The sequence below is a fragment of the Podarcis cretensis genome (assembly GCF_951804945.1).
Source record: "Podarcis cretensis genome assembly, chromosome: 9".
Classification (NCBI taxonomy): Eukaryota; Metazoa; Chordata; class Lepidosauria; order Squamata; family Lacertidae; genus Podarcis; species Podarcis cretensis.
The window spans coordinates 46882747-46905966 of NC_137178.1; the positions used below are offsets into that span (position 1 = coordinate 46882747).

The following is a 23220-nucleotide window of genomic DNA, read 5'->3' on the forward strand; positions in this document are numbered from 1 at the left end:
TAAAGTGTAAAATATAACAAACTCTCACTGTTTCTAAAGTGTGGGCTTTTCATATCTGTTTCTGCACAGCTGTTCACCATTCGAATGGGATGCTGCTTTCAAACTGACTCATAATTGCATGCAGGCAGATACAGTACTGTATTGACTGGTACAAATGCATGCATAGATGATATTGGCTGTAGTGATAAAAGTTTCCAAGTTGTAAAGAGTGCTCACATTTCTCTCATATTAATTTACTGATAGCAGCACCTTAAAACCTCACTAAAATTATCTATTACTCTAGAGGACCAAGAAGAAAAGTGTGTGAACTTGTCCTAATGTAAGTTATAGGCTTTTTAGATGGAGCTACTCTTTCAAAAATAGATGGGTGGGTCATTCCAGCCTGAAAAACATGACACAGATTTCACTATCAAAGATTGAAGGAAGGCGAACAGAAAAGGTAATGGGAATTCAGGTGACAATTTGCCATGCCATGCCAGTTGCTCCTCCTATTTGGGAAATAAAACATTGCTCTATTTCCCTTCATATGGAAATGGGGTTTTGTTCATGTACAGATCTCTGCCACCTCCGAGACAGTGTAACTCATATGCTAACGGTAGTTGTTTTTTTTTTTTTTAAAAAAAAAGCAATGGGAAACTTTAAGTGTATGCAAACTATAAAAAGGATCATTAAATTCTTCTTTCTACACCAATATTCCTCTATCTAGCTACACCTCACTCTTTGACCTGCAGTGATTATCAGGAATGTTCTCATTTTATGGTGTAGACACATTTTGTCATGAGCAGAGAAGGTATCTGCCAGTAAATGCTCTAAAGCATGAAGACATGTGTCTGTGACATGGAATGGGTGTGGATCACAGAAGCCACCACCATAGTATCAACCAAAACAGATCTCAGGCTACCTTTGGATTTATAATGCATTGGGTAGACTTTTTATAATAATGATTTAAACTTGATTTTCGTATCTGAGTGCTAAACCCCCAAAGTTGGCAACGGATTTGCAGTGAGAAACTGAAAGCATTTTTAATTCAAGTTTTGCTGTTGTTTTCCCCATGCCCAAAGTAGCATGAATACTTGAGCACAGTGGTTATGCATGGCATGAACCAGAAGGAAAATACAACAATGGTTCAGTTTATGGGAAGGTATTCGAACTGCCGACCTTCTGATCAGCAAGCCCAAGAGGCTCAGTGGTTTATACCACAGCGCCACCCATGTCCCGGCTCAGTTTATATAGATAGTAGGAAACTATGCTTTCCCGGTGCTTAAACAAGTCACAGTAGGTTCTGATCTTTTCAACTCCCCCATCCTGCTCTCCTTTGCATGTTAGAAGCTAACTGGAAGATTTCTGGTCACAATTTTGAACAAACCAGGGCTTCCTGTAATGCCTATACTTTGGGAACGGTGGCTTGTTTGCTTCTGCTCTCTTCTTGCACATGGAAAAAGGAAGATAGGAAAGCACATGAGCCTGAGGTTCAGCATGGTTTACTCATGGCCATGATTTTCCATTAAACCTGAAACAGGTCAATGAATTTTTCACATACAAAGCTTCAGCTGCACAATAGGTTAAAAGTGGCTAAAAGAGCATGTGCTGCATAGCTGAACTTTGAACTGAGGTCTAAGATAGTACCTTGGTCACCCCAAAGAGCTGTATACCAAAGTCTATATACGCTGCAAGGTTTCTCCTCCTGAGAGCAGCTCTCCACACTACCTGGCAAGCCACCCTTAAATACACCAGGAAAAAACTTTTCAGATACAATCCTAGCCTCATTTTCCTAACTGCAAGTTCTATTGAACTCAATGGGACTTGCTTCTGAGCAGACATGGTCAGGATTGCAGCCATAATCAGAATGAGTGAGAAATTTCATTGCGCAAATTCTTCTGTTAGCTTAAAGATACTTCTTTGGATTGCATGATTTACAAGCTCCTGTCTCATACCACCAGCCCGAATACAAAATAAGATTCAATATAGATATAGGAAGCAAGTCAACTACTGGGAAGATGCAGAATCTAATTTTTGTGGATTACTTCTAACACAATCCTAAAGTTTAAGAACTGTCCTGCTGCAGATATAAATAGATTTTACAAGTTCATGTGGAAGTTAACTGTTAAAAAAATAGAATTCAAATGCTGATACAGTAGGAAAGTAAAATTTCATACCATATGTCCTTCAGCACGAGCTTTGTTTTGCATGGCTTCTCTCTTCCGTTGCCAGAATTCCTCAACTTGCTTAGCTCTTTCTGCAGCTACCCATCCTTTTTGCCTGAGTAAAACATTTTATGAGTTTGCTTTACTTGAAAAAAATATATATATATAACCAAGAAGAGGAACTGGAAACTAGTAGGGAAAATACACTGAATTTAAGATTTCAGCAGACTTCAAATAAATGCAGCGACATCATTCAGCACTTTATTGATCCAAGATAAGCATGTAATACAACAGGTGGCTAGCAAGCGAAGGTCAAGTACATTTAGAAATATAGTTTGTTAACCACTGTACAGCATGGGTCAAGTGTAAGTTTTCTTTCTTGGGCAAGGTCCTAGAGCTGATGGTCATGGATGCTCTTTAGCCAGGCTTTCAGCCTTCTATCATCCCTGACCACTGGGCCATGCTGCCTGGGGGCAATGGGAGTTGGAGTCCAACCTCTAGAGGACATCAGGTTTTCCAACCCTGGTCCTCAAGGAAAAAAACACCCTTCCTGCAATTTTCATTTGTTTGAGAGTTTTTAGATTGCAATGAAAGCACACTAATGCCTACCCCAGCCTTCCCCAACCTGGTGCCCTCCAAAGGTTTTAGATTCCCAACTCCCACAAGTCTCAGCTGGCATGGTTGATAGCCATGGATGAGGGGAGTCTGGTGAGAACGAGGTTGGGAAGGTTTTTCTACCCTCTTGGAACTGCTTTGGAAGACAAATTTAAACAAGAAGCAATCCTGACAGCTTAAAACAAGGTCTATTTTTGTTTAAGGCTGAAATGTATTCTCCATAATATACTATTTGCATCATAAGCGCTGGAAGAGAAATTACAATTATAAAAGACAACAGCTGTATTTCAGCAGAAGTGTACAATAAAATCTTAAATCCATGTTCTTAAAGCCTCATCCTGCCAGTTTCTGTGGCCTGTCATATAGGCAAGCAACTGTAGAGGCCTTAAAAAGGGGCAACCTATGATGTGTGAAGTAAATACAAACATATCCTCTTGGACAATAGCCAGATACAACAATTTTGTTGCTATTCACTGGGTCATTGGTCTTCAACTACTTGGTCTTGCCCTAGCGTGGCTCACAACATTACCACCACACAAATATATGGGCAAAACATTATTAAATGAATCCCCTAATGTTTGGGTTAAAACTATGTAATCTGAAAAAGTTGAAGTTTACTGCTCTGGATTATATAATCTAGGAAATATAAAATGAGTATAATTAGACCCTTTTTACTTGGACCCTCTCCTGCAATTGTTATATTGCTTGCACAATATACAGTACTTGTGCAAGCTTGTTAACTTATATTAAATAGGTAAGCATTTTGGATCCTAAAGAAATTAGTAATATTGTATAACCACTCTGATCTAGAGAGGCGGGCAGATGATTATGGTGTATCTATTACTGTCATTCACACTCTAGTGTTAGTTATTAAACTAAACAGACGGTGACAGAAACCTACACACACAGGACAGATCCATACATCATCAGTCCAACCTGTTTGCATTGGCTTGTCTAGACACCTCCTCCAATCTTTTCATTCTTTTCCTAATTGCATCAGCATCAGGTGAATGATGATGAACTGCAGGCCCATTAGGAACTCCTGCATGAATTCCAGGTGGTCCTCTGTAGATAAATATGCATAGCAATTTTCATTACTTTCATCTGGAATGACATGTTCTTTCCTTTTTAACGAAGGCAGACATACCTTTCAATAGGTTCTGGACCATGTTTCTCTCTCAATTCAGCATCTCTTCCCTCTGTTACTTTAATATTTTCCTTTTGTTGCTGCATCTGATCAAAAATAGCATGATAGTGTTCATATTGTCCTCGACCAGGCACAGGTAAAGGCACAATAGCTCCTCCGCCTCCAAAAAACGGAGCCTAGGAATTTAAGAATAAGCTCTCATGTTATTATTCCAATGAGAACTGGCAGCACCTGCTCTCCTTAAGGTAATAAAAGTCAGATTTAGATACTGTAATTAAAAACCTCTAGACATAAAAGTGACTTCTATATTACAACATCCAGCTAGTTGGCGATACAAAGTGGCTTTCAGTAATTTCTGACAATTATCTGATTACTATCAGCAATGAAGACCCATACACACTCGTGTATTTATTCCTATCTGCCTTGTGGCTTCCTTTAAAAAATAGAAATGTTACATATTATTTGATGAAGAGTGCCATCTACAGCACTGTTAAGTGTCTCTCTTTTGACCAGGGTATAGGATCTACACTTGCATTCATCTCACAGCATGTTCTGATCAACATTGTGCATTCGTAGGATTGCATCTTCTGCAATGGTTATAGAAACCCACACAAATAAATTCACTGTAACATGAAAAAATGTACAGTCTTCATCCTTGCATAGTTTTGGATTGGACCTAGTTGAAAACTACAACTTAAACACCTGCAAATTTGTTTTTTTTTTTTTTTGGGGGGGGGGTGCATTGTATGTTATGCTATTTTGCACCCAACAAAAAACGTGGCCCTCCAGAATGCCCTATCCAGCCCTCAGCACTCTCCTCAGGCCACCCCCCAGCTTTGCACTATGCCCTCAAGAACGTTTGCCATAATAATAATAATAATAATAATTTATTATTAATACCCCGCCCATCTGGCTGAGTTTCCCTAGCCACTCTGGGCGGCTCCCAATCAAGTGTTAAAAACAGTACAGCATTAAATATTAAAAACTTCCCTGAACAGGGCTGCCTTCAGATGTCTTTTAAAAATAGGATAGCTGCTTATTTCCTTCACATCTGAAGGGAGGGTGTTCCACAGGGTGGGCGCCACTACCGAGAAGGCCCTCTGTCTGGTTCCCTGTAACCTCACTTCTCACAAGGAGAACCTTTGAAACATTTGTGGAAGCAGTGTGTTCTTGGACTGTGAAAATGCTTCTTGCCTGCTTAGATGGGAGGGAGGGCTGTGGTTTTTGTGTGTGTGTGTGTGTGTGTGTGTGTGTGTGACTTTCACATGGTTAGAATGGAACCAACTGTACAAAGGTAACAATACTGGGTCCATTGTTCAAGAAGGTGGTTTCTACACGTACTGTAAAGGGAATCGAGGGGCAGATGGGACTTGTCAACCTGGCAAAGTAGCTCATCTAGGAGAAGGAAAACTCTGACCCTAAACCTTGGCTAAACCTTGCGGGATATCTTTGGGCGAAGAAAAGGTTAAGGAGTAAACCCTACTCCAATCCGGAGCGGAGTCCCCAAGATTGTTGGATGGTGCCTTGTACGTCTCCTTCTGGCAACCCCAAGCTGGCGCTAAACGTATTGCTCTGCTTTCTTTTGGACTGCATCAGTGAGGCCGAGAGGAGGGCCACGTCATCTGGGCAGCCTAGAGCCTCCATAAACACTGCCCAGGCTTGTGCCCCAGGGAGATCACTTTGGTGTTGCTAACGCAGCAGTTGGACTTTCCCCCCAGAGGTGCACTCCTCCACTGTCTCTTGAGACAGACGGATGCCAACAACACCTGTTGCTCTGCCATTTTTGCCTCTGGTCCTGCTGACCACTGGCATGTAGCCCCTGGAAGATTTCCCACAGAGGAACGCTGCATCAGTCTGAAAAACATTCCCCTCTTCTGGACTAAAGGGTGCTGGTAAGAGCTTGACAAGCACCTACAGATTATTGATAAGGTTAGAAATAAGGAAGGACAGGTGTGTCCGCATATACATTTAACAGCAGCTACCAACCTTGATTTCACCACTTCCACCTGCACTGAGCACATTCCTCCATCCTTGCTCCCTGGCTCTGTTTATTCTTTCCATCTGGAAAAGAGGACATGTGTGTGAGAAAACGGGACTCCAAAAATTGATGAATGCTCTGAAGATGAAACTTTAGAGTTAGAAGTGGAAAGTTGAAAGCATTTTACCCTTTCCTTCTCAAGTCTTCTCATCTGCTCAGCCTTGAGGAAACTGATCTGTAGGATGTTTTGAAATGATAACATATTACGCCAACCAACTGCTATGGTAACATATGAGACATTATTCCTGCATTCCATCATTATAAACAGAACAAAACAAGTGACTCTCTTTAATTTACCTGTTCACGCTGTCTTTTGTCCTTCTCAAAAATGTCGTGTCTTTTCTTTTTAGCAGCTTCCTGAAAAATAAATACAGATTCAAACCCTGAAACCCATTATTTCCTGAGAATTAGGTCAGGATGGTTAGGACTTCATAGTAAGAGTCATATTCTAGAGGTTTTAATATCTATGTATATACACACACACAGATAGAGATATATATAAATAAGGTCAGAGGATATCTAGTGGAAGGAAATAAGGAGGAAAGGTTTGAAGGTTTTTTTGTGTGTTTAAAAGTATTTTGCTTAGTTTCCTTAGTTTCCATGTCTTTATACCTCAAACATTTTCCTCCTTTCTTCTACTGGTTTCCCTTTCTTCACTGGAAGTGGAGGGGCCTAAATAAAGAGTGAAACTACAAATTAGAAGGAATGCATGTACCATGTGCTGCAGAAGGTAACTGAGCATGGAGAATCAATAACGCAGGAATAAACTAAGTTAACTTTGCAAACTTGCTATTAATCTTACAGTTTCGGCCTCTCCATGTGCACTGAGAAATCAAAACCACACTTTGGTCAGTAGATCTTATTGTCGGGAAACTACACTTAGGACTTGATTTGATTTCAGTACCACTGACTCCTTAGTAAATGCATCATGTACTGAAGCCTTAATGTATTCTCAGCAGTACAGACAAAAGTGAACACCATTTTTCATCCATTCATTTATCTGATTGCCCAACAGTGTGCCAAAGACAGCAATACTGACACAAGTATTTTGCTGTTTTCAGAGTTACTGTATTTTTTGCTCTATAAGACTCAGTTTTTCCCTCCTAAAAAGTAAGGGGAAATGTGTGTGCGTCTTATGGAGCGAATGCAGGCTGCGCAGCTATCCCAGAAGCCAGAACAGGAAGAGGGATTGCTGCTTTCACTGCGCAGCGATCCCCCTTGCTGTTCTGGCTTCTGAGATTCAGAATTTTTTTTTCTTGTTTTCCTCCTCCAAAAACTAGGTGCGTCTTGTGGTCTGGTGCATCTTATAGAGCGAAAAATATGGTATTTTGTTACTAGAAAACAAAACATAAAGCACACCTCTATTCCTCCTCCCCTGCCACATCATACCAACTAACTTACACATGGGAGACTGCATGCTATTCTTAATGCCAAGTAAAAGCCAGTTGGTTTCACATCATGCGTGGATCATTTCAAAGTTGCCAAAAGCTATCACTGTTTTAGCATAGAGAAATGAGGACATATAAGGAAAATATTTTACAGACTTCCCAAGTAGAGTGACACTAAAAATTTTTTGGGGGTGTATGCTCATAGATTACTTGATGCAGTCAACAGAGTGGATTCCTGGTGGTAGAAATTGGCTGGAAGCCCTAAAACAGGGCTTTTGGGAAGGCTGGGCTTCAGCAGCTTAGGATCCATTGGATCCCTAGCCAATCCTGCTGCATCTCATATTGTAAATAACAAAGAAAAGGACGAAGTCAACAGTGGATGACACAAATTTTAAAAGCCAAATAAAACAAATCTGTTCAAATAAAAAGCAAATGAGATCCTAAATATTTAAGATGGTGCATGTACCAACAGGGCCAGTATAACATCATAACTTACTCATGAAGACCCTCTAGGGCTGTGCCACTTTATACAGTACTTTGAAATACCAAATCAACACTTTGATTCCACTGAGTTTTTGAAGCTTGCTTGTTGTTATTATAGCATTTCAGGTTTTCTTTTCAGGAATGTTTACTGGCAGAGTTTACTTGCTGTTATTTTATTATATGGTCTTTGTACACTTTTTACACTGGGTAGAACCAAAACACGCCATAACATCTTCCAGCTGTGTTATGGGCCTTAATGCAGATATAATTGCATGCAGCGATATGTGAGCAGATCCAAAACTATTCGCAGCCAATCTATACTGGAAAGTGGGTGGAAAGGCAACAGATGCCACATTGGATGCCTTGCACCTGAATGCGCATCACAGTGCAATTGCAAAGACTAGTTACATACCGTGTTTCCACTCCCGCAAGGGAATCTATCGGTCGCTGAAACTATGCCCATGACAAGTTGACACAAACAAAATGCAGTTAAGGTTTAAAAAACACAAAGTCCCAACATATAACATACACTTTCTCCACACACCCCCATCAAAAAGATATACTTTTGTTTCACTGCTGAATATTTTCTCTCACCTGTCGGCATTTAATAGAAGGCTTCTCATAGGGCTTTTTAGCTGCATCCCCAGACTTCTTAAGCATTAAAGGCACTCCATATTTAGCAGCAGGTTTTGTGATTTTTTGAGCTGGTGCAGCAGAGGCTAAGTTTTGTCCTTGAGCTGGTCTCTTTGCTATTCAAGAGAGAACACACACACAAAAAGAACTCCTTTACACAACACTGGGTTTCTTTAGGAATCTGTCCTAAGACTAAGGAATATTCAAAAATAATTCTCTTCTCATCCAGTTAGGCATACTGATATTATTTGGCTTAGGTACAACACACTCCATATAAGACTGAACTGGATGAATGCTTATTTGAAAAGAGGAAGAGAAGACACAACTGCTATTCCTTATTTACTTATGACAAAGATTGGTAACCTTTTATATTCTTTCAAGTATACCTGTTCCCCACCCAGCCATGTGCCAAAAGCAATCTTCATCTACATACCTGGCAAAAGGAATAGTTTATTATCTTAAATCAAAATGCTCTGGCTATAAGCTACATATTTGGAACTGATTTTGAAGCAATATTGCATTGTTTCAAACTAGTTACATATAATATAAGTTAACAATAAGCAATTTTTATAACTTGAGAAATTTCCCTTTAATACTGTACTGCTATCGTGCACAAAAGCTGATCTGTGAAAACTCATTTCAAAACCAAGTTTCTAGATGAAGATTCCTTTCTTTATGCATAGGCTATCTTGGATGAATAAAAATGAATTCTAAATTAGGGGCTCTAAACATCATGAATGTTCTGCATTTGCTACTGTCACCCGATACTCTGTTTAGAGATCGGGTCAATGATGTATTGGAATCAACTAAAATGCACCTAAGAGGATTTTTTTCATATATTACCTGGTCCAGCATGAGGTCCAAACTTCTGAAATACTTTATGGCTAAATTCTTCTGCAATAAGCTAAAAGAATAATTTTACATTAGAGACTAACACAGAATCTAACAGTTACTGAATGACCAATAAATTGAATAAATGTTTCCATAAACATTTGTTCCAAAAATACAGTGGTACCTCAGGTTACAAACACTTCGGGTTACAGACTCCGCTAACCCAGAAGTAGTACCTCGGGGTAAGAACTTTACCTCAGGATGAGAACAGAAATTGCAGGCCAGTGGGAGGCTCCATTAGCGAAAGTGGTACCTCAGGTTAAGAACTGTTTCAGGTTAAGAATGGACCTCCGGAACGAATTAAGTTCAGAACCAGAGGTACCACTCTAGAAGAGTATATATAGAGATAGCTGTACTCTACCTTGGATGTTCATACCATTTTAAAAAGCTGTTTACTAGTTATGAACCTGAACTCAAAACTCATGGGAAGTTCTTAAGAAGAAATGTATAAAGCTCTTTCACCTTGTCCCAAAGACAAAGTACATACGTGTTGAGTTATTACATGTTGGATACGGATTGCAATCTCTATAACATTTCATCACATAAATGGCCATGAACACACAACCAGCATGCAACAATTCAATGAGCCAAGAAAGGTCATGCTGTCACAAGGTGCATGTCTGAACCCTCCATGGAAGCTCTCCATGTGCCTTGAGGAGGGGACCCCGTTAAGCTTTGACTTAAGATATTTTATGCTTTTAAAAATGTACCTAATTAGAGAGGTATTTAAGTATTATCAAAAAATATTGTGCAAGTATGCTTTAGCATGCTCTATTCAAGTTACTTACACATATGACTATGACTCTACTCTCAAAGTCTTATCTAAAATGTTGAGGCCCTCTTTTATGCCAGGGCTGGGGAACATTCTCTCATGGGAAACCTTCCAGAGGTGGATGTGGGAAAAGGGTATGACCAGACACACACAACTCTTCAGGCAAGCAAGGGATAATGTCACTGTTAATGGATACATTCCAGTGAGGTAAAAAATCACTAGACACAGAGCAGGACCCATGAGGGGTGTGACTGCAGTGGGAAGATGGCATGGGCAAAGTCTCAAGGGCATGATAGAAAGGTGTGAATTTGACCCCGGGGCCTGAGGTTCCGCACCCCTCCCTGTATAAGTAAACTACCTTATTTCTGTATAAATATCTTAAATAATTAAAGTTTGAATTTGAAATGGTGTGTTACACTCTCTCTCTCTATATATATATACACACTGCTGTACAGTGGCATTTCAGTGTTCTTATTCTACAGAAGGATAATCATAAAAACACAATAGTAACTAAATTGCTAAGATACATAGATATATTGCACATAACCAAAAGACTTAATTAACAGAAGCAGCACGTTTATGATGGGCTTCTTAAACTTATTGCACAGTAGATCATTTGTAACAATAGGTCCAAGTACATACCTGGGGTGTTAGAAATTTTTCAATACGCTTAGCTATAAAAATTTTCTCCAATATGGAGTTGACTGATGGCCTATCCCTAGGATTTCTTTTAAATAACTGTGAAATCAGACTTCGGAGGTCATGGGAATAATGCACAGAAACAGGAGGAAATGATCCAGAAATTATCTTGAGTACCAGATTTTTCATATTTCCAGCTTCAAACTGCAGACATAAGTGCAATTTGTATGTATTAGACAGTAGTAAGGCCAAAGCAAAACAGCAAAATAAGACAACTGAATTTCTTAATGCTACAAAAATCAAAATTACTTTAATATGCATTATCGGTGCTCTAGAAAATATTCTCAATTTGCTTTTATTCTTGCATTTTATCCATGAAGATTTTGCAGATTGTTTTCCCACTGCCCTCTTATCTTAAAGCCAAAATTGCAACCAGTACTTTTTTTCTTAAAAAATGTTTAGGGGTACTCTCATTTTCCTACTCATATTGAAATACTGCCCCTCAATGAGGCCAAACTTAGATTCACAAAATGTTTAGGGGTATGTGTACCCCTGCGTCCCCCCAGAAAAAAGCACTGGTCAAAACCCATTGGGTTCAATGGTGGGTGTGACTGCCAAAGTCATTTTTCCCAGAATCCCACCCTCTTTCCATTTATTATTTTTTTTGAATTTGCCACACATGTAAAGCTGAATGCATTAATGTTAAATGTGTGCAAGTTGTGGGCTTACTGTAATTGCTCTAAGGCTGAAGTTTGGGGGAGTGAAATTCCCTCCCTTTTAAAAATGCCATCAACAATGTGGTATGTTATCCAAGCAAGCCAACAGCTGTATTTGGGGTTTTGACTTGTGTCACATGCTGTTACTTTAAATCTTATCATGGGCATGCAATTATCTATTACTGTAGTTCAATTCTCTCCTACCACCCCCTCCATGTAACTACAAAAAGTATACGATCAGCAAAACACAAGTGATTTTGATGTCAAAATACCTAAACTAAAAATATTGCATTTTCTGGGCATTGGAAAAAAGAGTTTCATTTATAAAGTATTTAGAAATGTCGACTTACTGCATGTTTCAGTGTGCACATTTCATAGAGAACACAACCAAGAGCCCATATGTCACTAAAGAAACAAGATACAGAACATTAGTTTGCACAGACCCCTAGATGATCAATAGTCTAGCTCAGGCACAGGCAAATTTGGCCCTCCAGATGTTTTGAGACTACAATTCCCATCATCCCTGAGCACTGGTCCTGTTAGCTAGGGATCATGGGAGTTGTAGGTCAAAAACATCTGGAGGGCCGAGTTTGCCTATGCCTGGTCTAGCTTGTCCTTGAAACTTGGGTTGGCTTGTATTACTTTCGGTCACCTTATTAAGTTCAGCTATGCCTATATACATATGTACATTTCAGCTGCAGCAACTTCTGCCATTCAAATGGTTATCCAAGCTCCTACGGTAATGTAAATTGCAATGGCTGAAATTCTGTTCACTTGTGCAACATGCACCATCTAAGCAACAATGTGGACCTTATCAGCCTGCTTATAGCTTTTTGTTCTGCTGGTTCCTTAGAAAAGATGACTTTCTCATCCATCATTTGCCCTTTTCTCTGGGCCAGGTGCAAAGTTACGGTAGGTCGTTTATGGAAGTGTAATTGGGTATGCACTTCCATAAATGAGCAAACTGTCATTTATGACCAAAGGATACCAAATTGTCAAGTTATTATTATATTATTTTTGGTATATGGAAGACATTTAGATTTCCCACTTCTGGTTCACATCTTGGACTGGCCTTGGGATCAAAGCATATCAGTCTGGCCTAGGATAGCTATTACTCTTAACAGCCAGAAGGAAGAGATAATGGGTAACGGATATTTTTGGCCCAGCAGGCCAATCCTTTATCTCTCCCTAACCCCATGAGTCAATTCTGACAGGGGGTGGGACCACCCGCCTATCAGTAACCTGATGTCATCATTGCCCACCTGTCAGTGTTGACCAGTGGGGATGGGAGTCTGCTTTGCCAGTGTTCCCTGCAAATGTGTTGGCAAATCAGCACCCAGCAGGATTGAACCCTCTGCTCACCAGCTAGTGGAGAGTGAAATACTGCCGGCTGCAGCAATCTGGTTCACCAGCACATTCCCTACATGGAATAGATTCTCTGCATTGCTCTCAGTTATGCAAGTGCCCGAAAATGATAACCAATGCTGAGGCTGGATAAAAGTGGGTTGGCTTCTGTGTTTTCACACAGCAGTATGATGAAGTCAGTTGAATAAATTGCATTGCAGTAAAAGACAATGGCATCTACATACAACTGAAAATAAGTTAAGCCTATAGCTAAATACTACCTTTTATTGTTGTAAGGCTTATTCTCACAGATTTCTGGTGACAAGTAATACGGCGTTCCTATGCAAGTTCGAGCAAGTTCCACTGTACTAAAAATAAAAATATAATGAATTAGACTATGTTTTATAGTACTGTGTGAATTGCGCAAAACGTATTTCAGTATTACCTATTAAGAACTCGAGCTATTCCAAAGTCCCCCAACTGTATTGTTCCATCTTTGGTTAAAAATATATTCTGGAGTAGAAACAAGAAAAATACAGTACACTAACACAAAGTTAAATTCAGTAGAGAAGAAAGTAACTTATACCGAATTTGCCAATCATTACAAGAAACCACTTTTAGCTGAATGCATATTAACATTTCTTAGTCAGCTGATAGTAACAACTGATTGGTAACTAGGAGTATTTCCAAACAATTTTTGACAAATCTGTTTGCTTAAAGCTCACGAACATAATTGTAATATGTAACCTGAAAGCTAATCGCATGCACTCTAAACCAAGATATAAGCTTAGACTGGAAATATGGGAATGTGTGCATTCCATCTTGGTTTGTCTAAACTAACCATATTTGAATAAACGTACCTCAGGTTTAGACATAACAGGAAACTCAAGGTTGATTACAAACCAAAACTGAAAACTTCATTCTTCTCTTGTACACAAAGTGGAGGAGAGGAAGGGGCTACCTTGTTGGTGCTCATATAATGTTGAACCACAGTTTTAGCATTACATCTGAAGTAAGCCTTGGTCTGCAAGTGCACAAACCCTTGTTCTTTCTGGAAAGTCCTGACATAGGTTTGTTCTCTCATCAGTGTTTCAAAGAAAGTAGGCTAAAGCCTAGCTATTAGAATATTGACATTCAATTAAAAAAAAGTTTCAGTGAACTTACTTGTGACTTTATGTCTCGATGCAAAATTTTTCTGTCATGCACATGTTTCAGTGCTAAGCAGATCTGTACAAACCAATCCATGATCTAAAAGAAGTTAGAATTGACATCACATTTCAGAGGCAAAGCAAAAGTCAGAATCACAACCACATATTTTTTGGTTAGCACCAATGCCAGCCATTATCGTGGACATAGTGAGTGTCTATCAGAGCTAGAACATCTACAGTTATCAAGCAATATAAATCTCAAATCCTCTTACCTGGTCTTCTGAAAACAAGACACCTTTCTGTGTATTAATTTTTTTAAACAGGTCTCCTCCTTCACAATAGTCCATCACTATGTAAAGACAGCCACCTTCTGTAAAATAAATAAATAAATAAATAAATAAATACACACAAGTGTTAATTTACACTTCACAATGCATCACACTGGCCAGTCCCTTAATTTGTTTAGCTTCCATTACTGTGTATTTTCCAACTCATACAGGAGACATGAAAAATGGTAGACTTGCTGCCCAATCCAACCATATTTATTAGGAGGTCCTACTTATCAATTTGACTGACTTTTAAATTGATATGTCAGATCATGCTATTTCTGGCCCGTGCCAATTTCATATGTGTTCAGTTATGTAAGTCCATTCCATCCATCATTCATCTCAGACACTGAGATCCAGCACTGAGGGCCTTCTGGCATTTCCCACACTGTGAGAAGTGAAGCTACAGGGAACCAGGCAGAGGGCCCTCTCAGAAGTGGTGCCCATCCTGTGGAATGCCCACCCTTCAGATATCAAGGATATGAGTAATTATATAACCTTTAGACGACATCTGAAGGCAGCCATATATAGAGAAGCTTTTTAATGTTTTACTATGGTTTTTATATATGCTGTAAGCTGCCCAGAGGAGCTGAGGCAACCCAATCAGATAGGTGGGGTACGAATAAAATATCATCATCATCATCACGCTTCCACATTAGTCTGATTTTTAAAGAAAGAAAATTCATGCAAAATTTTGTATTTAGATATCTATCTTACCTGAAATGCATTTCTAAACATACTTCACTATAAAATGAGTATTATTATTTTTAAAAGCACACATATTTTGGTTATTTTTTTCTGAGCTGAGAACATTATGGGAAGGTTCAGAGAAGTGTGATATTTAAAATATAATTGTGTTCTGATCTGCATATTAGACTGGGAGATGGAAATTAGGTCAGTTTGCTTAGTAATGTGGGCCTAATGAAATTTTTCTCCATCCCCTCTTTTAAGCAAGCACACACAGAACTGCAGCATGCAACAAGAAATGCTAAACAGGAAACTGGATGTTGAAAGGCAACACACAAACCCCAATTCAGGCACTTCAATCCAGTTCAGCTTTTTATTTTAGATGCCAAGTTATTTTTAATCCTAACCTTCAAATGATTCTCTGTATAGCACAATATTTGGATGTTTCATGTTTGCCAACACTGCAACTTCTCTCCTTGATTCTTCTCTCTCTTTATTCGACATCTTTAAAAGAAAAGCATTGTTTGTGAAAACATAAATATAAGGAAAGATGTAATGAAAGGAAATAAAAGTCAAGAGACTCACCTTGGATATATTGATCTCCTTAATAACATATTGTTTGCCATTTTCCTTTGCTTTAACCAGAATTGCTTTTCCAAAAGATCCTTCACCAATCTTTTGCACCTTAATATATTTGTCCATGGTACTTTTCTAAGGCATCCTTATGTATGGGCTAGGGAGAAAAAGGGAGCTTTTTAACGGAATAACCAAGTTGCTCTTTTTGTATCTGCCAGATCAATTTATGCATCACAAACCAGTTTCCAAATCACTTGTCTTTTTAGATGCCATCAATGTTTCAACATTCCCTTTCATTATAAGGTCTCTAAGCCTGTGAATGCAATTATTTCTGCTTCAGATAAGCTGTACAGTAGTTTGCATCCACTGTTTCTATCCCATGGCTATTACTATGGAAAATGCTTTTCAAAGGAACACAGAAATATTTATATGTTACCTGATTAAAAAACTGTCACAGACCATATACCAAGAAGATGCAAGTAAACCTCGAAGCACATCTTAGAAAAGGAGAACTGCTGCATTTATGAAAAGTAACACATAGCTGGATCTTTGTTATATAGTCTGACACGATGCACTCTTACCTGAAAGTAGGTTCCACTGGGTTAAAGTGAAGCTTATTGCCAAGTCAGGATTAAATACTTACAGTATTTGGGAATGAGACCCACTGAGTTCTATGGGACCACTTCCAAGTAAACTTATTTAAGACTGCAGCCTTAAAATGATAACCCGAACTGAGTTTGCTAGTTTGGTAGCAGAGCTTAAGCTAACCACTTGGATGCATTTTCAAACTTTGTTGCTGCCCCTGAAGATAACCATCATCAGGATATAGAGAAGGGGTATTCTTGTGGAACTCTCATCAGCTTTCATCAATTGTATCTTTCTGGAGGGCTTTGCTAGGATGGAAGTTGGAATGCATCTGAAACTATCTGACTAGTCAAGTACCAGAAGATGGTATAGGAAGAGTTCTGCTCTTACAATAGAGGAATTATTCAAGCTGCTAATGCTATTTTAAACACATATAAGAAATTGCTGACTAATGCCACCACATGACTTTGGGGATGAGGTAAGTGTGATTAATATAAAGTCGGCATGCCATATTGAGTGATAAAGTCTTGGCTGCTGTTCTATATGCCTTGATAACCTCTACATTAGACTGATACAGTGCATTAGACTGATGTGGTACATTATACATGTGGCCTACCTTACCCTTGAAGACTTCTAGGAAATTATTGCTGGTCCACAACATGGCTGCCCAGTCACTGGCTACTATGGCCATAGGGGGCATATTTTTTCAAGTTTGAAATACCAGCACTGCTTACTAATTAGTTCTGAAGTACAATGCAACATTGTGTTTTTGACCCTATAGAGTTTGGCAGTCAATTCCATTCATCTGGGGCTGAGGAACCCATGATCTGCAGTGGTAGAGCGCGTGCTTTGCAGTAACGTGTCTCACGTTCATTTACTGGTGTCTCCAAGTAGGGATGGTAAAGACTTCTGCCTTAAACCCTGGAAATCCTCTGCCAGTCAGTGTTGACAAAACTGATCTAGATGGCACAACAGTCCAACTTGATACAATGCAGCTTCCTATGTTCTAGATGCTTTTTGACTCCAACTCCCGGGGTTCAATCCCCAGCGTCTCTAGATAGGGCCGGGAGAGATGCAATCTGAACAAGCAGAGAGCAGCTATCAATCTGCACAGACAACGTTGAACTAGAGATGGACCAATGATCAGACTTGATACAAGGCAGCTTCCTATGTCTTTCTGTATTCCCCAGATAAGTTGCACAGAATTGCAGCCCAATGCGACAACCATTAATATGATTAGTATAGCATATACACCACTTTTGCAGTTTTAGTAATATTTTGATCTACCACTTTGTAAAACCAGTTTTGCCAAAATTTAGAAAACATGGCGTTCGGACCTTTTAAAGTTATCAAAATTGGTTGAGTACAAGCTGGCCTACGCTGTAATGAATTAGAACTTACTCGGCACGATGTAAGGCACCTTGTTTTCAACCAATTTTGATTCACTTCTCTGAAACGCCTGTAAAAAGTGGCTCCCGTGTAAAGCTCTATTAGTTTTCTGTATTAGACCTGACAATACCCAGTAACTCAACCGTTCTTGATAAGGATGCTACAGGGTGGGAAGCGAGAAGCTCCTCTCACCTCACACTCCCCGTGGATGGAGTGGAGTGACTTAACAAAAAATAAATAAAAATCGCCCCCCCCCCTTAACTGACCTTCAGGCCGTGGGAGTTACCCCGGGGTAATTACCCCGCATTTAAACACTGGAGCCTGCTCCATGAACCTCTGCGCCGCAGCGTGCCAGGAGGGAAGGGGCTCACCTTCCTACACCCAGGGGCCCTCGAGGAGGGAGCCTCCCCACTGCGGCCCCCGACACACCCATTGCTGCAGCAACAGCGTCGGCGACTACAAACAAACAGGGCAGAACAAGGCACGAAGCGAGGCAACTTACTAAGCAGGAGCCCCAAGCGCGGGGAAACAGGGAGGAGAAGCAGCCAGGCACCGCTGCTGCTGCTGCTGCTGCAAAGCGAGCCGGGAAAGGAACATTTGCGCCCCACCCTCCGCCAGTAAAGCGCCAAGGGGGCCCCCCCTCCTCAGGCTTCTTCCCTCTCCGGCCCCGCCACCTCTCTGCCGAACCCCGAGCCCACCTCACCCTTTTTCCAGCAGCTCCAACCGAACCCGAGCTCCGCTCCCACCCCTTTCGCGTTGCTATAGGACGGCGACATCAAACTCCCGCCCTGCCATTGGGCGAAGCCGGCGCCCTGAAGGTTCGGATGCACCACAGAGGGAGCTCCGTCAGCGCCTGCTTACGGCTTCACCCTGGTAACGCGGCGAGGGGAGGTCACGTGACCCAAGTACCAAGTGAAAGCCGCGGATGGGGAAGGAGGCGGGGGTTGAGGGTGAGCAGCGGGAGGCCTGTCAATGCATGCGGCTGCTCCTGCCTATTATTGCGTATAGTTAATGTTTTCCCAGTCCGCTTAATGTCCGAGCATCCGTAGAAAGAGAGGGAAGATGGTGGAACACGGTACACGGAGCCTGCATAAGCATTTCCCACTTATCTATCTATGCAAGTATGTGGCCAAATCTTCCTTCATCGTCTCCCAACTGCATTGCCACCTCGTTTATTTATGTTTAGGTAAACTGCACTAAGCACATGATTGCTGCCTGGACACGTGCTTATTTTGAATCTTAACTCTTTTTCAATCCCCCTCATCCTTTCACATGGCATTGCTGAAGAGATTGCTTGATAGGCCTGAAGTATCTCCCCGTTATGATGGGGATAATAATCTACAACCAAAGTGCGTGCTGCCAAAATGTCCTATTGCGAGAAATGTCCACATAACTCTTGTCAGTGGCGTAGCGTGGGTTGTCAGCACCCGGGGCAAGGCAAGTAATTTGCACCCCCTAACACGTGGATTTGCGCCCCTTAACCCTAACCCCCAGATGTTGCGCCCGGTGCGGCCAGGCCCCCCTGCCCTGCACCCTCCACGCTACGCCACTGACTCCTGTTAAGGTTTACTTTTCAGGAACCGTGCAGTAAGGCTGCAATCCTACATAATATATGCAGTAAGGCTCATTGTGAATTTAGCAGGGCCTACTTCTGAGTAGACAAGAGCAGCACTGTTGCATTAGTGGGTAATCTGATCTGCACCTTGAAGCGGGCAAGGAGTATTCTATATTTTCCGTATTTTAGTTGCATAGTGTGTGTGTGTGTGTGTGTGTGCGCGCGCGCGCGCGTGTGTGTACATATATATATATATATATATATATATATAAAAACTTACATGATTACCGTTCGTACCACACAGAATTAAAATGTCCCAAACCCTTACAAGCACCACATCTCATGCGACGCGGCTGTTAAGATTGAAACCTCAAAATGCCGCGGGGAAGACCAGCTCTGCTAATCGTAAGGCTCAGTCCTGTCACTCGGCAAAACTTCAGGCGGCTGAAAGTCCCGTTCAGTCGAGCGCTACGTAAATCCAGAGCTCTGTTCCTGCGGACATTGCGAACACCAGCGAGGAGCGCCAACAACCTTGCACACAGCGCGCACGCGCGGAGCCCGAACCCACCTGCCTTTAACACCGCCCGGTTAAAGCGTCCCCGGCACGGGGCGTCTGACGGTCCCGCGGCTGCGCCTGCGCGGCCGCGGAGACGCTTATCTCCACCCCCTCCATTTCGCCGGCGAAGGGCGGGGTTCCGCTGAGCCGAGCGCCGATTTCCGGACGCTGATTGGCTGGCTGAGGCGTGACCTCGAGGCGTGGGCTGCGCGTGAAGCCCCACCCCCCGCGTTAGTTGGGCGGGAGGCGGCCGAGTCTCTCCGTCCGGCCCGACGGAGGGAGGATGTGTGAGCCCTTCTGGCGGGATCACCAGGCGGCGCCACACGGCCAGGTAGGGCAGGACGCGGCTGAGGCGAGGGAGCCCAGGCGGCGCCTGAGTGGTCGGGGGGGGGCGGGCGATGCGGGACGCGGTTCTTGCCTCACGCGCTCCCTCCGCTGCAGGAAGGTGGTTGTGGCGTGAGGCGAGGCGGAGGGGCGCCTGCTAGAACGTGCCAGGTGATCCCGGGGCGAGAGGGTGAGGCGTCTGCGCTGAGGGGGGGGGGAGCCCTTGGGTGCCCCTCGCCTCTGGAAGGCTCCTCTCCTCTCCGCTGGCCGGGAAAAGGAAGCGTCATGCCGCATCCTGCCGTTGCCGTCGGCCCGAGGGTATCCATGGGGCGGGGAGAATGGCCAGGCCGCCTTCCTGCGGTCGCCCCCCCCCCCCTTTCCATTGATGGAATCTGCCTCCTGCCAAAGGGAAGGCTTCCCCCTCAAGCCCAATAGTGCTGCCCTCCAGCTGCATGGCCCCCCTAGTGGGGTTTCCTTCTGAGCAAAGAAGTCCAGTGCTCTTCTGGAATCACCAAAGTTGCATAGGAAACTGTAAGCTAAGTTGGTTCTGCGATGGGTTTGTGTACATGCCTACTCGGAAGTAGTACTCCCAAGCAAATCTGTGGCCTTGATGTTTGGCAGCTTGTATTGCAACATTAATATGTGGCAATTACCGGTATGCGTTGATTTGTACTCCTCAGTAATGGCTGTTATTGACTTGTTGGCGGGTAGAAAAATACACTTGCAGAGGCCTGAAGTTCTCACAAGTCTCATCCTAAGTCTCGCAAAGGCAGCTGGATGCCCCCCCCCCAACCTGCTGCCATTTAAATGTTTTGGACTATAACTCTGGTCAGGGAAGATGACTGTTGTAGTCTATAACATCTAGTCACCATCAGGTTGGGGAAAGTTTCACAAACTTTCTTAATGAGCTTTTGTTTACCTAAAATATTTTTATTGGAAGCTAAGCTTCGTGTATCCCAAATAGACTTGCACCACAAGTTGGCAAAGAACAAATAGAACTTCTCCTCTCAATTCTTCTTTGCAGAAAACTTAATGTCCTTGCTGAGTTTTAGAATAAATGAAGTTTCTGCCTGTACAAAAGCTTTCTCTGTACAAGAACATCTCTCTCTTTGCAGAGGAGAGATGGGGCACCTCTTTATTTGTTGCTCTATATGATATCAAGAGCCTTTCACAAGCTTCCCTTTCTGTGACCACCACAAACATTTTGTCCTTACTTTTAAATCTATCCATCGCCTTGTCCCACTCACCCTATATTTCAGATGTTTTGCCTCATTATATTCTGTTGATCTCCACTCTTCCAGTTCTACCAGTTTGGAAACTGAAGGCACCACTCTGGATTTATTGACTGCCCTTGTTGCTGCCTGCAGGTCTTGTATCACCAATGGATCCAGAGTGATACCTCAGATGATACAATGGAGCACTTAGAAGGCAGTCCTCTAAGTGCCTAGGTCCCAAACCGCTTAAGGCTATTTAACCCGTTGAAGTGGCCCCAGAAATAACTGGCAACCAATGTAGATCAAACAAAATGGGTGAAATATGGTCTGATTGCCATGTTCCAGTCAGTATTCTGGCAGCAGCATTTTGCTTGTAGTAGCAGTTTCTGTTTCAAACTTAAAGCATCTTACAGTACTGTAGTCTAAGCTGAAGGTCATTAATACTAATTTGGAGTCGTCATTAGGGGTTTGGAGCAAGGTGCCACCAATGTGTGAATAACACCCAACTTTATTTTTCAATGACATCTGAGTTGGGTGTGGCTGAACAGGTCCTAACCTGGTGCTTGAACACATGGTGGGCTGGATTAAAGCTAATTAGTTGAAACTGAATCTTGACAAGACTTGTGGGTAGTTCGTACCCAGGTCTGGGAGCTAGGCAAGGTGAATGTTCTGGATGGGGTTCCATTACTGTGTTCCTTTGCAGGTTGTGCAAGCCACTATCCTGAATAATGCCTTTATAGTGTCGGGTAGGGAGCACTGGGGATGAATTTATGGAACCAAGTAGGCAGTGGCCCAAAAATGTTTGGGAACCAGTGCTCCAACCCATAAATCTTAGGGAAAAGCTGCTTTAATGAAAGTGTTGGAGTGTTGTAATTTGAGTTTTTCCATATCCCCCTGTATAAGACCTTCAGGATCTCTGGAGGGCAGTTCCTATAAGTGGATCTACTGTAAGGAGGGAACCAGGGAGGAATAAAGGCATTTAGATAGTCTTGAACCTCTTTTGTCTTCCACATGCCATTCTCTTCTTCCTTCCTTCCACTGCCCCCAGTGGGGCCCACATTTAATTTTCGCTGGGGTAAAAATGATTGCACATTGCTTTGCTGTTCAAGAGAATATCTGCAAAAATAAAACAAAATAGGCGGGTAGAGAAATGGCCACAGAGAGAGGATTCCCTCCTGTCCGCCTGCCATGAATCCTCCCATCTATCCTGCATCAGTGGTACATTCCTGTAGTTCCACAGTTAGGCGTGCCAAAGATACAACAAATTTTCATAATGGTTCCATAGTTCTTAAAAGTCATATGACTTCAGAGCACGAGTTGTGATTCTATATAAGAAGACTGAAAGTTTAATTTCAAGACCAAAGAATAGTGAATGAAGGCACCATAAAACACGGGCATTGAATTTGGTATATTTTCAGCAAAAAACCCCGGTTTTACAGGTAAAACAACCATTTCTGTGATATATAATACCTAAAGTTTTCTTGATTTCATAAAGCAGTCTGAAGTATTACCTAAATTGTTAACTATATGGCTGTAGAAGTTAAAACACTTACTATCCTGCCTTGGTCTTTGCACTTTATTTAGAAGTGGATCTTTGGCTTAAGTAGAACTATATCAGCGCATATAAAATTGTCACTGAGATATCAAATCATTGCATTTGTGCTTTTTGTGGCTTGTATTTGCCTGTACATTAGTTATGCAGTTTTATTCATTTTTATTATATGAATTTGACTAAACATGGCTTGTACATACCTGTGATGGGACAATGAGCTACTTGTGCGTAAAAGGGTTAGTCCCTCGGAGTTTGCTCAACGTAGCAAAGCTCTGCCTTGAGCGGAGCCCTTGGACATGGCTCCGTCAGTCACTGGTAGAATCCGACAGTGGGCGCTTGCGGAAACGTTTCCAGCATAAAAGCTGCTTGACGGAAACGCGTCTCCTAGATTCCCTGCGTGACAGCTTCCGGCGAGGGGTGGGGGTCGCTAAAGGGGGCCTTGATACCTCCTCACTGTTCTCACTGGAAGTGTCCCAGAGCCTCCCTCCGACTTCCTGT

General features: G+C 42.0%; 2 protein-coding genes across 13 annotated transcripts in view; one reads left to right on the plus strand and one right to left on the minus strand.

Annotated features, from left to right (window-relative positions):
• Nucleotides 1-19464, minus strand: part of NEK1 (NIMA related kinase 1) — a 41373-nt gene extending 21909 nt beyond the window's left edge. For 2 of the 8 annotated variants that reach the window (XM_079991360.1, XM_079991355.1), the window contains exons 1-18: nt 18024-18202; nt 15557-15704; nt 15379-15475; nt 14231-14328; nt 13975-14058; nt 13256-13323; nt 13092-13178; nt 11817-11871; nt 10754-10954; nt 9292-9352; nt 8410-8564; nt 6557-6616; nt 6242-6301; nt 6072-6119; nt 5893-5967; nt 3907-4082; nt 3696-3824; nt 2157-2259 (exon numbers count right to left, since the gene is read on the minus strand). In XM_079991360.1, the coding sequence (XP_079847486.1) occupies nt 2157-2259; nt 3696-3824; nt 3907-4082; nt 5893-5967; nt 6072-6119; nt 6242-6301; nt 6557-6616; nt 8410-8564; nt 9292-9352; nt 10754-10954; nt 11817-11871; nt 13092-13178; nt 13256-13323; nt 13975-14058; nt 14231-14328; nt 15379-15475; nt 15557-15673 (1674 nt within the window). In that variant the 5' untranslated portion in view covers nt 15674-15704; nt 18024-18202. Of the gene's footprint in view, nt 1-2156; nt 2260-3695; nt 3825-3906; nt 4083-5892; nt 5968-6071; nt 6120-6241; nt 6302-6556; nt 6617-8409; nt 8565-9291; nt 9353-10753; nt 10955-11816; nt 11872-13091; nt 13179-13255; nt 13324-13974; nt 14059-14230; nt 14329-15378; nt 15476-15556; nt 15705-18023; nt 18203-18224; nt 18405-19445 lie in introns of those variants that run through there. The other 6 variants (XM_079991357.1, XM_079991356.1, XM_079991359.1 and 3 more) reach the window with 6 other exon arrangements.
• Nucleotides 19465-19824: 360 nt separating this feature from the next.
• The window catches only part of CLCN3 (chloride voltage-gated channel 3), a 43978-nt gene continuing 40582 nt past the window's right edge, over nt 19825-23220 (plus strand). For 4 of the 5 annotated variants that reach the window (XM_079991381.1, XM_079991386.1, XM_079991383.1 and 1 more), the window contains exon 1: nt 19825-19963. The gene's annotated coding sequence lies outside the window, so the exon portion shown is untranslated. Of the gene's footprint in view, nt 19964-22510; nt 22610-23220 lie in introns of those variants that run through there. The other variant, XM_079991382.1, reaches the window with a different exon arrangement.